This window comes from Apus apus, chromosome Z (assembly GCF_020740795.1).
Source record: "Apus apus isolate bApuApu2 chromosome Z, bApuApu2.pri.cur, whole genome shotgun sequence".
NCBI lineage: Eukaryota > Metazoa > Chordata > Aves > Apodiformes > Apodidae > Apus > Apus apus.
Genome location: NC_067312.1, coordinates 39,321,800 through 39,338,283, shown reverse-complemented (window position 1 = coordinate 39,338,283; position 16,484 = coordinate 39,321,800). Strand labels below are relative to the sequence as shown.

General features: G+C 42.3%; 2 protein-coding genes across 3 annotated transcripts in view; both read left to right on the top strand.

Moving 5' to 3' along the window:
* MAMDC2 (MAM domain containing 2) overlaps positions 1-5,431 on the top strand; it is a 65,953-nt gene extending 60,522 nt beyond the window's left edge. Inside the window, exons 12-14 of one of the 2 annotated variants that reach the window (XM_051643136.1) lie at positions 2,856-3,115; positions 4,145-4,229; positions 4,469-5,431. In XM_051643136.1, the coding sequence (XP_051499096.1) occupies positions 2,856-3,115; positions 4,145-4,229; positions 4,469-4,527 (404 nt within the window). In that variant the 3' untranslated portion in view covers positions 4,528-5,431. Of the gene's footprint in view, positions 1-2,855; positions 3,116-4,144; positions 4,230-4,465 lie in introns of both variants that reach the window. The other variant, XM_051643135.1, reaches the window with a different exon arrangement.
* A 7,180-nt stretch (positions 5,432-12,611) lies between these two features.
* The window catches only part of SMC5 (structural maintenance of chromosomes 5), a 47,844-nt gene continuing 43,971 nt past the window's right edge, over positions 12,612-16,484 (top strand). Inside the window, exons 1-3 of the mRNA XM_051642742.1 lie at positions 12,612-12,748; positions 14,073-14,214; positions 15,351-15,403. Of these exons, the coding sequence (XP_051498702.1) occupies positions 12,627-12,748; positions 14,073-14,214; positions 15,351-15,403 (317 nt within the window). The 5' untranslated portion in view covers positions 12,612-12,626. The remainder of the gene's footprint in view (positions 12,749-14,072; positions 14,215-15,350; positions 15,404-16,484) is intronic.

Sequence of the window (16,484 nt, the reverse complement as noted above, 5' to 3'; positions counted from 1 at the left end):
TGCCCAGGGAGGTGGTGGAGGCACCATCCCTGGACGTGTTAAAAAAACAGGTAGACGTGGCAGTTCGGGAGATGCTTTAGTGGTCATGGGGTGTAGGACTGATGGCTAGACTAGATGATCTTGAAGGTTTTTTCCAACCTTAATGATTCCATGATTCTATGATTCTATGAGTTATAAAGTCAGTTGCAGGCAGACTGGCTTATTCACAGTAGCCAACTACCTAGTCTTTAAAAAATTTTAGCTGGACTACAAAAGTTGGCCTGCTCAAAAGGCTCACCAAAAGCCATTATTATTGTGTCAACTGTGATTGAGTGTAAACCTCACTAAGCATTATCAAACATAGTTATTCCAGCTGTGCATATGAAGTCACGTTCTATGGAAGCTTAATTGAAGTTTCTCTGGAACACTCTTTTGCTTCTAGTTAATGCAATACCACATGTTTTGTCTTGATTTTGATCTCCTTATCCAAAAAGATGGATCTATGAACATCCAGCAAAATATCCCTTTTCTGTCTCCTGGTAAAATTTCTGTAACAGCTGCATCATAAGCAGGGTATGAAAGTTGACTAGAGAGATGCAAATTCATTGTGTGGGTGGCTGTGTGGCCAAAATTCTACATGTAGAATTAAGAAAGTAAATGGGATTGTTTCTCTTTGGCTTGAAATGTCAGATCACCAAGAAATTATGCTGTTAATTCTAAACAGTACTGATTCTGAAATAGGAATAGTTTTCAGATATAAGTAAGTTTTAAAGCTTAAAACTTCTCTTCTATGTTATGAAACCAAAATGAGAAACACTGCATAAAAATCTGACCAAATTCTGACCAATTTTATTGGCTACATTATCTGAGTGGAAAATGTAAGCTATCTCCAAATCAAGAAGATTTCCCCAGTAATGATACCTTTATACTGTGGGATGAATTTAAAAATTGAATGTTGAAATTCTTGTACCTTTTCCATTTAAAAATTAGATTACATTAGATTGAATTTGATGACACACTGCCTGTAAGTCTTTGTTACCCATGCTGTCCAGTTCTTCTCCATCAACTAGACATGAGATCACTAGCTTTAAAATGAGTGAGAATTTTTCCTAGATGTTTTTAAAGTTGATTTGGGAATTTTTTATTTTGAAATGTGGGTGAAGAGGCAGCAGTAGCCATGTCTGTATTTTCCGGCAGACCTTTCTTTTTCTATAAAATATGATCCAAAAGGACTACATCACAATTAAGTTGCTGGTTGTTTTGGCAGGTAACCAAACTCAGTTCTGTAAAAGGATTCAACATTCAGGTTTGTCTGATGCTATTTTATTCTTCCTGTTTCAAATACTCTATATCCCAGCTCTTGGGTTTTCAAGGACAATGACCCTCTCCTTACAGCAATAGCAACCCTTAAAGTGTTCTTCCTTCAGAAAAGGAATGGGATATTAATACAATTTTCTTTATTTCTAAGGCAGAAATTGATGTTAAACCTATCTTCAGTTTATGCAGATCACTAAGTATTCTGAGATCTGAGGCTGATAGAGCTTCACTTTAGAACTGGTGAAGTTAAGAGAATCTTTTAATGTTTATTCCTTATGTCACAAATGTTTTGCAGCAAGATGTGCTCAGAAATGTGTGGATTTGAATTCACAAAATGAAGAGCTGATCTCATCTTTCCGAAAAACTTGTAACATTATTCAGGCCTTAGAACTAAAGGCGAGTTATTTTGGTGTAGGTTTAGATTTTTAATTCAAGGAACTTTGAAGTATAGTGAGCATCAACATCCTTGCAATGGTTTGCACTAGGTTTGGTATAAAGAGCTGTGGGAATTCTCCAGCACACTGTACAAAATTATCTTTTCTTTATGGACATACAGCTGTAGATAATCTTCCTTTTCACCCTTTCTGTCTACTGCTGTGCACCACTGAACCTGGGTTAGACAGAATGTTTTCAGCATGGGTTTGTATAGATAACAGGACTCGGAGTAGCATAAGGGCCACCCCAAGTTTCCATCTTCTGCTCGTGCTGCTTTCAGCTTTTCTTCTGCCTCACTGATCCTTAGGAATCTCACCACCAGGACTTGTGGTGGCAGAAGAACAGCTTGTTATCTCCAACATCACACAAAGGGAGCAGTGGGACTGCATGAAGAGCTGCTGCAAAATCTGAGTTCACTGCCTGCTGGTGGAACAACTGCCCTACACAGCAGATGGGACCTGGGGATGCTCCTCAGTCTTCTGACATACTTCAGTTTGCTCCAGTTGGAAGTAACCTGATGATGGACTGGGAGAGGGATTAATTTGCCTGTCACCAATTAATGGTTAATTTTTCTACAGATCAGAGCTTATGAGTCATTCATTCATGGATTTTAGAGAGACAAGTTTTTCTCACCTTGTGTCTTCACATCTTGATCACAGAACGAAAAATATTATTGATTTAATATATTATTTAAAACATATTTCAATTCATTTACTTTCTTAATATCATCAGCTCCAACCAGCCTAAACTATACACTCAGCTACATGTATGTAGCTGTCTCTGAATTCCAGTTAATCAACCACTGTCAAAGCGCATTGCTGGTTTAAGAATAGCTGTGATTTTCTCCTACTTTTTATTTCTTTCTGTTGCTATATATTTAATCAGACATAAACAAAGTTTTAAGTGTTCTGATATTGTCATTCACAAATATTACCATTATTACAAGATACAATTATCACAATATCAAAGACAATACAGTTCACAAATACAACAGTCAACAGCATAAAAATCTTCATTAAAATAGTTTCAATCATAGTTTTTAAAATAATGAGAATGTTGAGCATAATGAACATGTTCAGAGAATATATTTTACTTGCTAATATTTTATTTTTTATCTTTTTAAGGCTACTATATGTATATAGAGGCATCCAACATGGTCTATGGACAGAGAGCATATCTAGTTTCAAGCTTACTAAGAGGAACCTCTGGAAAACAGTGCTTGACATTCTTCTATCACATGTATGGAGCTGGAACTGGATTATTAAGTGTTTATCTAAAAAAGGAAGGTGATGATGAAGAGATTCCTTTGTGGAGGAGGACAGGGGAACAAAGCATCTCGTGGCTAAGGGGACTCATAGAATATGAAAGTGATAGAAACTACCAGGTAAGAATAAACAAATAAAAAGCAGTAAAAATTGAATACTGACATGAACTATATGTTAGAATCTAAGTTTTGGGTCATAGAAAAAAAATTTAAAATGTTAGAATGTAGATAGCATTGAATGGACACCTGAACAAGCTGAAATAACATGTAATTTCTTATAAGTAAAGGGAATTATTAAAGAATTAATTATAGGCTGCAAGTATTAAAATAGTTCATTAATGAAAAATTATTTTTTCAAGTATTTAAATGCTGTTTTCCGTAATTTCTTGTCAGTATTGGCAGTTTTTCTTCAGATCACTTTGGCAATTTCTTCTCCTTCAGCTGTCTAAAGCCCTGTCTAGACTTGACATAACCACTAAGCTGTCATAAAATGGCTGCTTCTTGCAGCACAGTCTTTCTGAGGTGGCACCAAAGGCAAGGTGATGATGCAAAGCCAGAGCTCTCTGCCTTTCGTTTCAACACTGCCAACATTTCAGTATTGCCAGGGACAAAGCCTGCTTCATTTTCTCTGTCAAAGTGGAAGCTGAAATTGCTATTGACTGAGACAGCACTGGGCACAAAACTGCACTGATCACTAACAAAAGATGTTGTGTGGGGTTGGGTTTTTTATCACTTTACCGTAAAAGCCTGGAAATTAATTAGGGCAAAAGAAACATTTCACTGAAAAGCAAGTTTAGCTTCATCAGTAAGACCACAACATAATATTGTAATGCTTTTTTTCCCTCAAGCCGTGGTTGCATAGGGGCAACACACGGCAAGACAATTGGACTGAAAAGCAAGATAGAAACACCATAGCACTGGAAAAAAAATTATCCATGGACTATAATACAGGTCAATTTCTTAACAAATTGTGAGAACAAATTTGCTTCCTTCGGCATAGTATACACCCAAATTCTCTGACCAGGACAATCAGTCTGCTGATGGAGCACAGAAGTTTCTTTCCAAGACGTACACTAGATCTTGGAATAGACTGCATGATTAGTCCTTCCTCTGGTGGGATTAATGAAAAGCTGTGTCTTACCTTGACAGATTATTTTTGAGGCAATCCGCGGTGTGTCCATGAGAAGTGACACTGCTGTTGATGATATTCGGTTCCAGGCAGGACCCTGTTTAGGTAAGTTTAAACATACTTTGTTTCCTTAGGAGACACTTAACAATTCACAGTGCTTTTTGTAATTAGACAAGTGGTGTGTCTTCCCTTGAATTCTCATTGAATGGATCCACTTTTTAGAAACTCTACGGCAGTCTCATTTAAAACCAGCATGGTAATGACATTGTTGTATGCATTCTCCTGTGTGATAAAAATAGAAATAATTACAGTATTTCCCCCTTCTTTCCCCTCTCTTCTAGAAGTGGAAGAAATTCAATTCTCATCAGGCTATCCTGACAGCTTAAACGAAATTGAATATTAAATACAGTTTGCTGAAAGGAATGAAGTGCATAGAAGGTTTGTGTGTGAGAAACTGCACAAGCTACCTGTTTTAAAGTATATTTTAACTAAATACTGGACTGGTTTAAATATGCACCAATGTAGAGGAAAAACTCAGAGCACTCATGTTCCTTGCCTTTGCAATTAAATTACTGACTCAGGGCTTCTTAGACTGTTTTTTAATACATGTCTTCTCTTTTGCATGAGGTATCAGTTATTATAGGAAAACTTCCCATTTTGCACAGATTATTCATTTTATTGCCTTTTTTTTTTTTTTTCTTAACCATTCTGATGTATCTGATATATAGAAAAAAAGGGGAAAGCAAAGGTGCACAATTAAAAGCTAGGATTGTGTTACCTTAAATCTGCATTCAATGAATGTTTTATGTCAGGTACAGAATGGATTTTTGTTAAGGAAACTATGAATATTTTTAAATAATAAAGAAAACAGTATTGGTTACTAGTAATAGCAGGTTAAGTGCAATTATTATTCATTATGACAAATCTCTCCGGGAAACTTTTGACACTCTGCTGAGTATTTTTTTGTGGCTTTGTATTATTTTGCTTTAACAAATATATTTGTTATCCTTGCCAATAACAAACTCACTTTTACTGTTCCAGTATAATTCAGTGTAAGCTGCTGACATTATGAACTATATGAAAGCCTTTGAAACCATATGTTTTCTGTCATACAAGTATTGGGTTTTTTTAGTAAATATTTGTACACACACAGAGAATGTACTTCACTTTATCCAACAACAGATGCCCTGCATTTATATTAATAGGAAACTGAATTCACACAAATTTTTAAGATTTTATGTGTTTGTGTGTAAGGTTTTGTTCTGAAATTCTTATAGATTCCTAATAAAATGTAACTTTGAAAATCATCTTATTGCTGTTCTCTAGACTTTATATTTAATGGTGTAATGAGAAGCAACTGTAACTAATGTGATAGCCTGAATTCAATCTTTTGAATATGAAGAGAACTAAATGTGTGGGTCACATCACCTAAGACAGCTGAAGGAAGCAGTTTACTCTGCTGCAGGAAGTTCCTGTATTGAGCCATAGAAATTATTATTTCATTCACCACATTCCAGGTGTTGCAGTGAGATGTGAGCCCTGAAAAGTGGGAAAAACTTGTTCTTCTTTCAGAATGAAGTGTTCATTTTGCCTAACAGTCTATAAGCATCAACAGCACCTGGGACAATCCAGCCCCTTGCATCTTGTAAGTTTTCGTTTTGTTTGACAAAAACAAATGAAGAGATAGTTTAGTTAAATACACTCAGTACAAACATGTTTATTTGACCACACAGCTGGAAGTATTTTATTATTTCCTAAAGACTAAGGAAGAGTCAAAAGAAACTCTCAACTGCCTGTCATAGGTACCCATAGTCCCCATCGGCTGCTGGCTATGAATACATCAGTCTTGTTACTATTCTGAAAATCAGAGAATCATAGAAAGGTTTGGGTTGAAAGAGAACTTAAATATCATCTAGTTCCAACCCCCTGCATGGGCAGGGACACTTTCCACTAGACCATGTTGCTCCAATCCCCATTGAACCTGGCCTTGAACACTTCCAGAGAGGGGGCATCCACAACTTCCCTGGGCAACCTGTGCCAGTGTCTCACCACCCTCACACTAAAGAATTTCTTCCTAATGTCTAATCTAAATCTTCCCTCACCCAGCTTAAAACCATTACCCCTTCTCCCATCACTACACACCCTAGTAAAAAGTCCCACCCCAGCTTTCCTGTAGGTCCCTCCAGGCTCTGGAAGGCCACTATAAGTTCTCCTCAGAGTATTCTTTTCTCCAGGCTGAACAGCCTCAACTCTTTCAGCCAGTCTTCATAGCAGAGGTGCCCCAGCTCTCTGATTATCTTTGTGGCCCTCCTCTGGATTCACTCCAAGAGCTCTGTGTCCTTCCTGTGTTGAGGGCTCCAGAACCGGCCATAGTACTCCAGGTGGGGTCTCACAAGTATGGAGCAAGAGGAGCAGAATCATCTCCCTTGACCTGCTGGCCACACTTACTTTGATGCAGCCCAGGACATGGCTGGCTTTCTGGGCTGCAAGTGCACATTGCTGGCTTATGTTGACCCTCATCATCCAATACCCCTAAGTCCTTCTCAAGTCTGTTCAATCCATTCTCCACCCAACCTGTATTTGTGCTTGGGATTGCCCCAACTCAGGTGTAGGACCTTGCACTTGGCCTTGTTGAACTTCATGAGGTTGGCATGGGCCCACCTCTCAAGCTTGTGTGACTAACAGCAATTTGTCAGGATAAAACTATGTCACACCTTCTTTATGGGAAGAAATTTTTAAGAGACTGCTGATCTGCACGTCGCTTTCGCCTCTCTCAGAGGAGCGGCAAGCTTCTGCACTGGCTTTTCAGGTGGAAAAGTAGCAGCCCACCCCTCACCACACCCACAAGAACTGCAGTTGACTCCTGATTTTAAAGTTTATTAATTAAACCGGTTTATTAAGGAAGTCTAACAAAATTTAGAGGAAAGAGGTTCAGGAATGGCAAGATCTAAACCAACAATAGCAGTAAATATTTGCAATAATACCTCAACAACAGGACACATTTATTAGACACAACTCACCCACCCAATACTGATATAAGTATGGGGGTTAGTAAGAATAAGGGGAGAGGAGAAGGGTTGCCTGACACCAATTTCCCTTTGGCGGGCTCACATAATGTGTGGAGGTGTATGGGCTAGGATCAATAGGGAGGAGGGTTTAAGGGATAAGATCCCTTACTCTGATCCTGAGATGTTCTGACGTTTTGATAAGCCACACAGGTAACCTGCACTCCCTGCACAACTATGAAATCATGTGCGGTAGCGCCAAGTGTGCTGTGTCTGATGATCGCCTATAGCAGTCTCCATCCACGAGCGTGTGATGATCCTTCAGCTCTTTGGGGCAGCAGGATCCTTAGTAGGGAGAAGGATCCTAGCTGATGGGGAAGGCATTGTCTTCTTATCCACAGCACTTGTCAGGAACCAGCACACAAGGACTATCCTCTTTTCCTCCACAACAGCCTTCTTTTAACACACACCAACTAGCAAGCAGCAATCTTCTCCAACAGACAGAGTGACTGATCCTCAGGCAAAGAAGCAGCACGAGGGGCTGACAGCCCCAGCATTTTATACTTTTGTATCTGTTGGTACAGTTAGAGTCCTGCTGGCTTTCACTCACTTACAGAAACAATTGTCTAATCCCATGGCTGTATCCATGCCAGAGGCCTCTGGGTATTGTCCAGCAGGTGTGCATCAAGACAATGTTTCTCTTTTTCCTGCCTTTCCTGCTGTCCATCATTCTGGAGCTTTGTCTTTGACGACAGCAGGCAGAGGACAGGGAATAGGGAGCAACCATTTTAAGTCCACCTGGTCTGCTATGCAGTTCACTGCCTCCAAAAGCCATCCAGCTCCTTTTGTGGGAAAGCTGTCTGTTTTCCACAGCATGTCAAGCTCCCTCTGGATGGCATCCCTCCAGCATTTTGATCTCACCACACAGCTTGGTGTCATCAGCAGACTTGCTGAGGGTGTACTCAATCCCACTGTCCATGTCGCTGAAGAAATTGTTAAAAAGGAAAGCAACCAGAATCAGTTGACCATTTCCTAAGAGTCAGTCCCATTTTACAGCTGTTCTGTAAAGCCTGTGCTTTGGTATCAACAGTCAGGTTAAATTATCTGAGGAGAAAACAAGTGTAAATGTTGTAGTTCTCCATACTCCTGTTGGGACTTTTCTATAAAAGAAATTAAGCACAAACTACTGGATTTCTGTCACAATTTATGCAGCTCTGCTTAACCCCATCAAAATAATCAGATTTAGGCTGATATGAGTAACAACAGATGCAAAGTATGCTATTCTACTCTCCACTAAACATTCTTCAGGGCACCTCACTGGTACTATGGTTTACTTGGTGTCACCGAGGATGGTAGAAGTTATCCATGTGGTGTGAGGCACTGTCCTGACTGCAAAAGGAAAGCTGAAGTTCTTCCTTCAGCAGGGAACAACAGTACCCTTCCATGGATTCCTGCCACAGGAATTTAAAAATATGGGGAGAATTTGAAAAATGACTTCAAATAACTTTAAAGAACTTCAGTGGCTGCTGAACATCAGTTTGTAGAAAAGAAAATTCATGAACTAGTGGAAGAATGGCTGCAAAGCATCTGAAAACTCAGGAAAATGCATTAAGATTTCTGGAAACTTCAGATTTATGGTGAGATAAAAGAACATTCCATCAGCTCTGTCCAAACAGTAAACTCCCCCCACAACTATATTTCTGCCCTGGATCCATTTTTATTTACTATTTGTTCCTTTCTCACTATTGCAGTAACTGTATAGGGACCACAGCAGAGACTTGCTATACTAGGCCTGTTTACTGTCTGAAAATTTCTTCAAAAGCTACTAGAGAACTTACATGTAATTCCTTTGTGGTACAGTCCATAAAAAAGAAATGAAAAAGAACACCTTCAAAAGCAATTATAACACCCCAAACACTAACAGGCTCTAAATGTAGCTTTGTGCTGGAGTGGAACTGAACTTGGCCTCTTGTTAAATACTGTTCTTATTCTTAAAATATTTTCCATTAGTTTACATTTTGTTTTACCCTTAATCATTTCCAGAAAGAGAGCCATATTCAGTTCTCAGTTATACCAATGGAAAACCAGAATAACAACATAAAATATAATTGTTATTTTAGCTTTACAGCAATGTAAATGAAATTCTATTATGGCTGACTATTATGTCACACCAAAATAAACCTAACATAAATCAACTTTACAGTTATGAAGTTTCACTAACACAGCTTAGGCTGGGCACTGAAAGACTTGCCATTTCATCTACTTGGATCTAAACACAGCTCACAAGTGTGATTGCCCACACTCAAGAGACCCTGAAAGGGCTGAAGCACACACACTTTCCCTGCAGCATGACACACTGAGTCAAAAGGTTCTGCCCCTCACATTTTAAAAAAAAGAAAACATCAGTCTTATCCTATCTCAAACAAAATGCAAATTTACTTTAACTTTTCCTTTGGAAAAGTATTTCAGTTTGTGATTTCAAGTTTCTTAGCTGTTAAAGTGTGAATGAATAAACTTTCAATACTGCTTTACATTGCTTTGATCTATATTAATCTTCTTGCTGTTTTTTCCCCATCCTTCCTCTGTTTTTATCCTTGCCATCTCTTGTGCCTTTCTGTTTTTCCCACCTGCATATGGTTTTTCTCCATTTTGGTCTCAGACAACTGCATGTTCTGCTATATTCCTTTGCTAACTGCTAAGTACTGTATTGCATCTTCCTGCTTTTATATTCTCTCTTCTTTCAATAACTCATCTTGGTCCAAGCACTGCCTACTTAGCATAGTCTCCTTTATCCAGCTCTTACAAGATCCACACTCACCAGATCCTGGAAAATGCTCCCTGACAAATTCTGGGAAAACCAGATCCCTTCAGCAGCCTCTAGTGGGCATATGTTGAAATGGTTCTTCGATCTACTGCCTGATTCTCTTGGCTGATAGTCACTCAGTTAGCCTTTGGGACTGCAGGATGGAGACATAACTGATTTCGAAGAAAATTTTTTATTAAGTAAAACATTATCAACTAATAAATCAACTAATATTATAATTAGCTAAGAGACATACCATTGTTACTGATATACAATTATACAATTTCACACTATTACACAGGTATTACAAAGCTATTCTAACAAATTACACACTTTCAATTTTATTATCCTTTCCCCTCCATACCATATAGTACTAGAGTGCATTTCTGTGCTTCTTTATTCTTCTACGCCGGGTTTTCTGGACATGGACCTGTTGGAGAGTTAAATGGGTTATCCAAAAGTGGCTGTCTGATGTGCTGGTGGGCTGGGATATACAGGTCAGCTTCTTGTTCGTCATTGCTCAGTTTTGGGTCCAGTCTTGATCAATATCTTTATCAATGATCTGGGTGACAGGATTGAGTGCACCCTCAATAAGTTTGCAGATGACATCCAAGTGGACAGGAGTGTTGATCTGCTTGAGGGAAGGGAAGGCTCTACAGAGGGATCTAGACAGGCTGGATTGATGGGCCAAGGCCAACTGTATGAGGTTCAACAAGGCCAAGTGTCGGGTCCTACACTTGGATCACAACAACCCAGGCGAGGCTACAGGCTTGGGGAAGAGTGGCTGGAAAGCTGCCCAGCAGAAAAGGACCTGGGGGTGTTGGTTGACAGCTGGCTTAACATGAGCCAGCAGTGTGCCCAGGTGGCCAAGGCGGCCAACAGCATCCTGGCCTGCATCAGGAATAGTGTGGCCAGCAGTAGGTAAGTGATTGTGCCCCTGTACTCAGCACTGGTGAGGCCGCATCTGGAGTACTGTGTCCAGTTCTGGGCTGCTCACTACAAGGACACCGAGGTGATGGAGTGTGTCCAGAGAAGGGCAACGGAGCTGGTGAAGGGTCTAGGAAACAAGTGCTCTGAGGAGAGGCTGACAGAATGGTGATTGTTTAGTTTGGAGAAGAGGCTCAGGGGACACCTCGCTGCTCTCTACAAGTACCTGAAAGGAGGTTGTAGTGTGGCAGACATTGGCTTCTTCTCCCAAGTGAATAATGACAGGACTAGAGGAAAGGGCAGGAAGTTGTCCTTTGGGGTGGGGAGGGGGGGGGGTAGGGGGGTTAGACTGGATATTATAAAAAATTTCTTTACTGAAAGAATGGTCAGGCACTGGAACAGCCTGCCCACGGAGGTGGTGGAGTCACCATCCCAGGAGGTATTAAAAAACAGTGTAGATGTGGCACTTCAGGACATGCTCTAGCAGGCATGGTGGGTGTTCTTGTTTGGTGGAGTTATTTTGGTTGAGTTTTGGTTTGGTTTTTTTTCCTTGTCTTGGGTGGATGGTTTGACTCAGTGATCTTAGAGGTCTTTTCCAACCATAATGATTCTGTGATTACTATCTGTGGGCATCTGCACTCATACTGTTGGAGAGAAGTCCCCTTAATTCTTGCACAGATCTCAAGTCTTCCTTCTCCTGTTTTCTTTGGATCTGGAACAACTTTTTTACTGCCTTTGTATACCCCTTTATCTACCTGAATTCTGCTCAAAGAAGCAACATGCCTCAAATTACTTTTTCCTCATTGGTACCAATTCTGCTACATCCATACCCAAAGATGCTGTTCTGATGCCTTTAGCATGGCATTCTCCCGTCTCTGCTGGGGATTAGATACATTGCTTACATACAGGTAGGTGGTCTTGCAAGCCTCTATACACCAAGTATCTGGTCCGTGTTAGAAAAATAATGCTTTCCTTGTAAACTTTCTAAGACACATCGCCCTAGTAATGCATTCATTCCTTCACCAAGATCCACTCAAGCAGAAGTGATTTTTATCTCTTTCAGCAGTCACAATCAGCCTGCTGGTCCTTCACAGCAGCTTTGACTAGTTATGAGGCCTTGTGCTCCAGCCAGGGACCTTTGGTCTGAAAAACAAAGCATGTGGGAAACGCAGGGTGGCTGCAGCAGCCTCCGGCGCTGGTGACTGCCCTGCACTCCAGGGGCCGGAACGTCACCCGCACACACATCCCTCTACAGGGTCACTGTTAAAGGACACCTATCCTTCCTACAGAGCTCCTGATCTCCGGAGTAACACATACAAGAAACATTTTCCCGATTTGGGGGGATTTTTGTTTGTTTGTTGTCAAATCAAGAAAAAGCAGCTGACCCGCCCGGGACCCACGCCTGTCCTCATGAAGGCAGAGGGCACCCGGAAGGTGCCCAGAGCCCTGCAGCCCCGCAGCCCAGGGGCTCGGCTGGGCTGCCCCCGGCGGCGAGAGGCCCGAGCGGCACCCAGGCCTGGGCAGCGCCCGCCCACCTCGCTCCGGGGACAGACCTCGGCTCAGGGCAACTCCCGCCGCCGGCCGCCCCGCTTCTGCGGGAGCCCAACCCACAGCAGAGCCCCCAGTCGCGGCTCCCCGGGCCGCCCCGCTCTCCTGCAGCCAATGCGCACGGCCCTGGCGCCCGGCGAGAGCCAACGAGCGCCTGGCCCCGCCGCCTCCCGCCCTTCCCCGCCCGCCTCCCGCCGCGCCGAGCCTGCGGGAGGGAAGATGGCGGTGGCGGCGGCTCGGAAGTCGGGCCAGGGCGCCAGCCAGCGGGCAGGGAGGAGCTCTGAGGCGAGGTCCAGCTTCGTCCAGGGCTCCATCGTCAGGATCTTTGTGGAGAACTTCCTGTGAGTGGCCGGCGGGCGCGGCTGGCTGCGGGGTGGCTGCGGCTCCCTGCTGCGGGCAGCTCGGGCTGCTTGGGCTGACTCCCTCGGGGGCCGGGCTGGGGCGCGGGCGGGTGGGCCGGGGCGGCCACGCGGGCGGGAGCGGGGAGCGGGGCGCGGGGAGCGGGGCGTGGGGAGCGGGAGCGGGGAGCGGGGCGCGGGGAGCGGGGAGCGGGAGCGGGGAGCGGGGAGCGGGGCGCGGGGCGTGGGGAGCGGGAGCGGGGAGCGGGGCGCGGGGAGCGGGGAGCGGGAGCGGGGAGCGGGGAGCGGGGCGCGGGGCGCGGGAGCGGGAGCGGGGAGCGGGGAGCGGGGCGCGGGAGCGGGGAGCGGGGCGCGGGGAGCGGGGAGCGGGAGCGGGGAGCGGGGCGCGGGAGCGGGGCGGAGAGCGGGGAGCGGGACTGGGCGCGGGGAGCGGGGAGCGCGGTCACTCGGCTCCCGCGGGCCTGCGCGGGGCCTTGGGGACTTCCAGTCGAACCGGGAGAGGGGCCTCGCGAAACGTCTGTCTTCCCCGGAAGGTGATGCCTTGCTCGGAGCGGAGCTTGGCGTGTGCGTTGCGGGTCCCGTCGGCTCCTGGTGCAGGGTCTGTCCCGTGAGGCGGTGTTGCCCGGGTGGGGTCATGTCGGCCGCTCTTCCCCCGAGGTGGTGGGGCCGTGTCAGCCTCCCCCAGATCCCAGATCGTGAGGCAGTGGAACAGGGGAAGCTGCAGATGATGCTCTTAAGGCAGTGGCAACAGGCCTTGGGACCCAACAGGATTAAGCATCTCTGGTGCCATCCCCGTTTCTTCTTCAGCTTCTCTGGGAATACCATTCTGTTTGGAGCTAGTGTAGTTACTAGAGCAAGTTTTCAGGCCGCTTTCTTTCAGCGGGGATGCTGATAGCTCCATTCCATCCTTGAAAACAGTTGTGAGTAGCATAGTTTACAGGTCGTGCTACAGCCGCTACAAACATAGTAATTGGAGTCTCAGCATTAAGGGTTCACATACCCTCTCTCCCAGAAGTACATGGATTTTGTTATTGTCTTATCATTTACTGCTTTCTCCTTCTTCGGTGTCAGTAACTCGCTGCGTGTTTGGTACAGTGTGGGAAAAGAACATCAAATAGTGAAGTTCATTATGCGTTTGGGATGTTACTGATCATACCAACACAAAACAGACTTTGAGGATTGGGCCTACATTTTACAAAATTGTCCATAGTACTTAGTATAATCATCAGGTGTTCTTAAACAAGTATGTTTTTTTTTAAAGGTCACATACTGTTTGTAAGGTTCAAAAAATTATTGTGCTTTCCAGAACATACGATATTTGTGAAGTACGTCCAGGACCCAATCTGAACATGATTGTAGGTGCTAATGGAACAGGAAAGTCAAGCATTGTTTGTGCTATCTGCCTGGGATTAGCTGGAAAACCTTCTTTCATAGGGCGGGCTGACAAGGTAAGTATGAACTTCTGTAATTTTCATGTTAGTTTCATTTGAGAAGTCTGTCCAGAGGGGGAGGGGAAGAACACTGTTTTCATTATTTTGCTTTATTTTTATGAAAAGTAAGGTTTCCAAATTGTAGAAAAGCCTGTTCTAGAGGCAAAGGCTTTTGCCAAAGGGATTTTTTCTTCATTACTTTTTGTCTTAGCTTAATGATGGAACTGAAACACCTGAACTGTACTGAACCTGAGTTATCGAGAGGTTACGTTTGAAGATGTCTAAACCTTCACAGTGGGGTAGGAAAATGCCACCTAATGCATAAATAACATTTGATCAGAAATGCCAAATAAAAGAAGAGGAAAATAAATGAAATTTTACATTTCCAAGTATATAGAACCTGTAGAAATAGCATATCCTTAATGCATCTGCCAATTTACCTAAAAGTACGAAGCCACTTATAGTTATTTAAAAGGAAGTTGGGTTGTTTTGGGTTGTTCTGCTGCTGTTTTTGTTTTCTATTCCCAAGAGATTGTGTTGGCATTATAGTAGGAAGTTTGTAATGTTCAGTTTTTAAGTTTTGCTCTTGCTTTGTCAGATATTCGGGTTGGATGGAGTATATTTCATTCTCCCTCTGAAGCACTGAATCTGGGTGCCTAAGTGATTGTACATGTTCTCTGGCTGCAGCCCAGTCTTTAGGAAATGTAAATACGGAAACTGACTGCATGGCAGCGCTATGTGTTGGCATTTCCATTGACTTTCCATGTTTATATGTTTTTGTACTCTTAGGAGTGAAATTTCTATTAGTACAGCTTTTTGGCTTTTATTTCTATTGCTTCTGTTCTCCAAATTAATGAGAGCTTCTTCCTACCTGTGGATCTGTAGATTATAATTCATTCAACTTTGGAGACTGAAATTGGTAAGAAATTGTTAGGCCATGGAGGAATTTCTAATGCTGCTAGTTGATGAGGAAGATATTAGTGTCTTTACTTTTAGTTAATACGCAGCGAAAATAAATTTTAGCTGTTAATTGTAAGTTTTTGATAAAATGTCCCATTACAGTAATTTTATTGTACAAATACATATTTTTGTAAGAAACTGCATTTCAATATACTGTTATTTTGCAATAATAACATCTATAATTAATTTTGTAGGTTGGTCTCTTTGTAAAGCAGGGGTGCTTGAAAGGTGTAGTAGAAATTGAACTGTAAGTAGTAAAAATGTATTTCCTCCTGTGTTGTAATAAGTTATTTCCCCACACAGCCATTCACAAAGTTGAGACAAAAAAATCTAGTGTGTATGGAGATCTGTCTTTAAGCTGGTGCAAGTGCACTTTTCCCAGACTTCAGAATTTTAAGGTTACATAACTATTGCACAAGAAATAAGCCGTGATGGCTGGTCTTGATTTCACTTTCTGAAGCATTTTACCTGTTCTTGATGTAGGAGGAATGTTTGAATAAAGATTGATGTATATGGTGTGTTTAGCTTTCACTTACATTTAAGGTTCAGATGATACAGATACAGTCAGTACTGCCGTCATGACTTAGTGGTTAGAAATTATTTTTAAAGAAGAAAAGAAAATTCAAATTTTAAAACTAAATGTCTGCCTTCACTTTGCTGGTATAAGTGTCTCCTCTACATTCTTAATGAAAGCATCACATACTGAAACAAGAGAAGGAAAAAAAAAAGTAGATGTGACTAATTCTGGTTAATGCAGTCTTCTAGCTAAGCTATTCCAAAACTGCAAATGAAAATTATTTGGACTTATTCTGTAAAATTTTGTTAGGAACCTGTGGTTACAGGGCAATATTACATGCTTCCTGTAATTATTTTTCTTTGTTTTGGTGGCAACTGAATAGAGACTATCCAAATAGAATTCCTAAACGGAGGCTTTTTTGTGAAAGTGTTAACATGAAGCTGTAGTAGCACAGGTCGTTTTGGTAGGCCTTAACCTGGTCTGTTTTCCTAAAGTACATAGAACATAGAGCTAATCAACTGATTCGGAGCCTCAGTTAATTTGTATAACAATTGGCCACCCTGGTCAGATTATGTAAAGAGAAAATTGTGTTAAGGGAAAAAGATAAACTTGTAATTCAGCCCTTGGGTTGTAGCTAAAATCAAGACTTAGAGTAGTAAAAAACCCTTAATTTGATAAAAGAAAGGAGCATGGTTTTGTAGGTAATTTGAAGGAAGTCTGGTATATTAAATAGGTAGTGGATACTTGTGGTGAAATAATTGTATAGTCTTAAAGAAGTTTTCATATGACATGCAGGACCACTTCTTGCAAG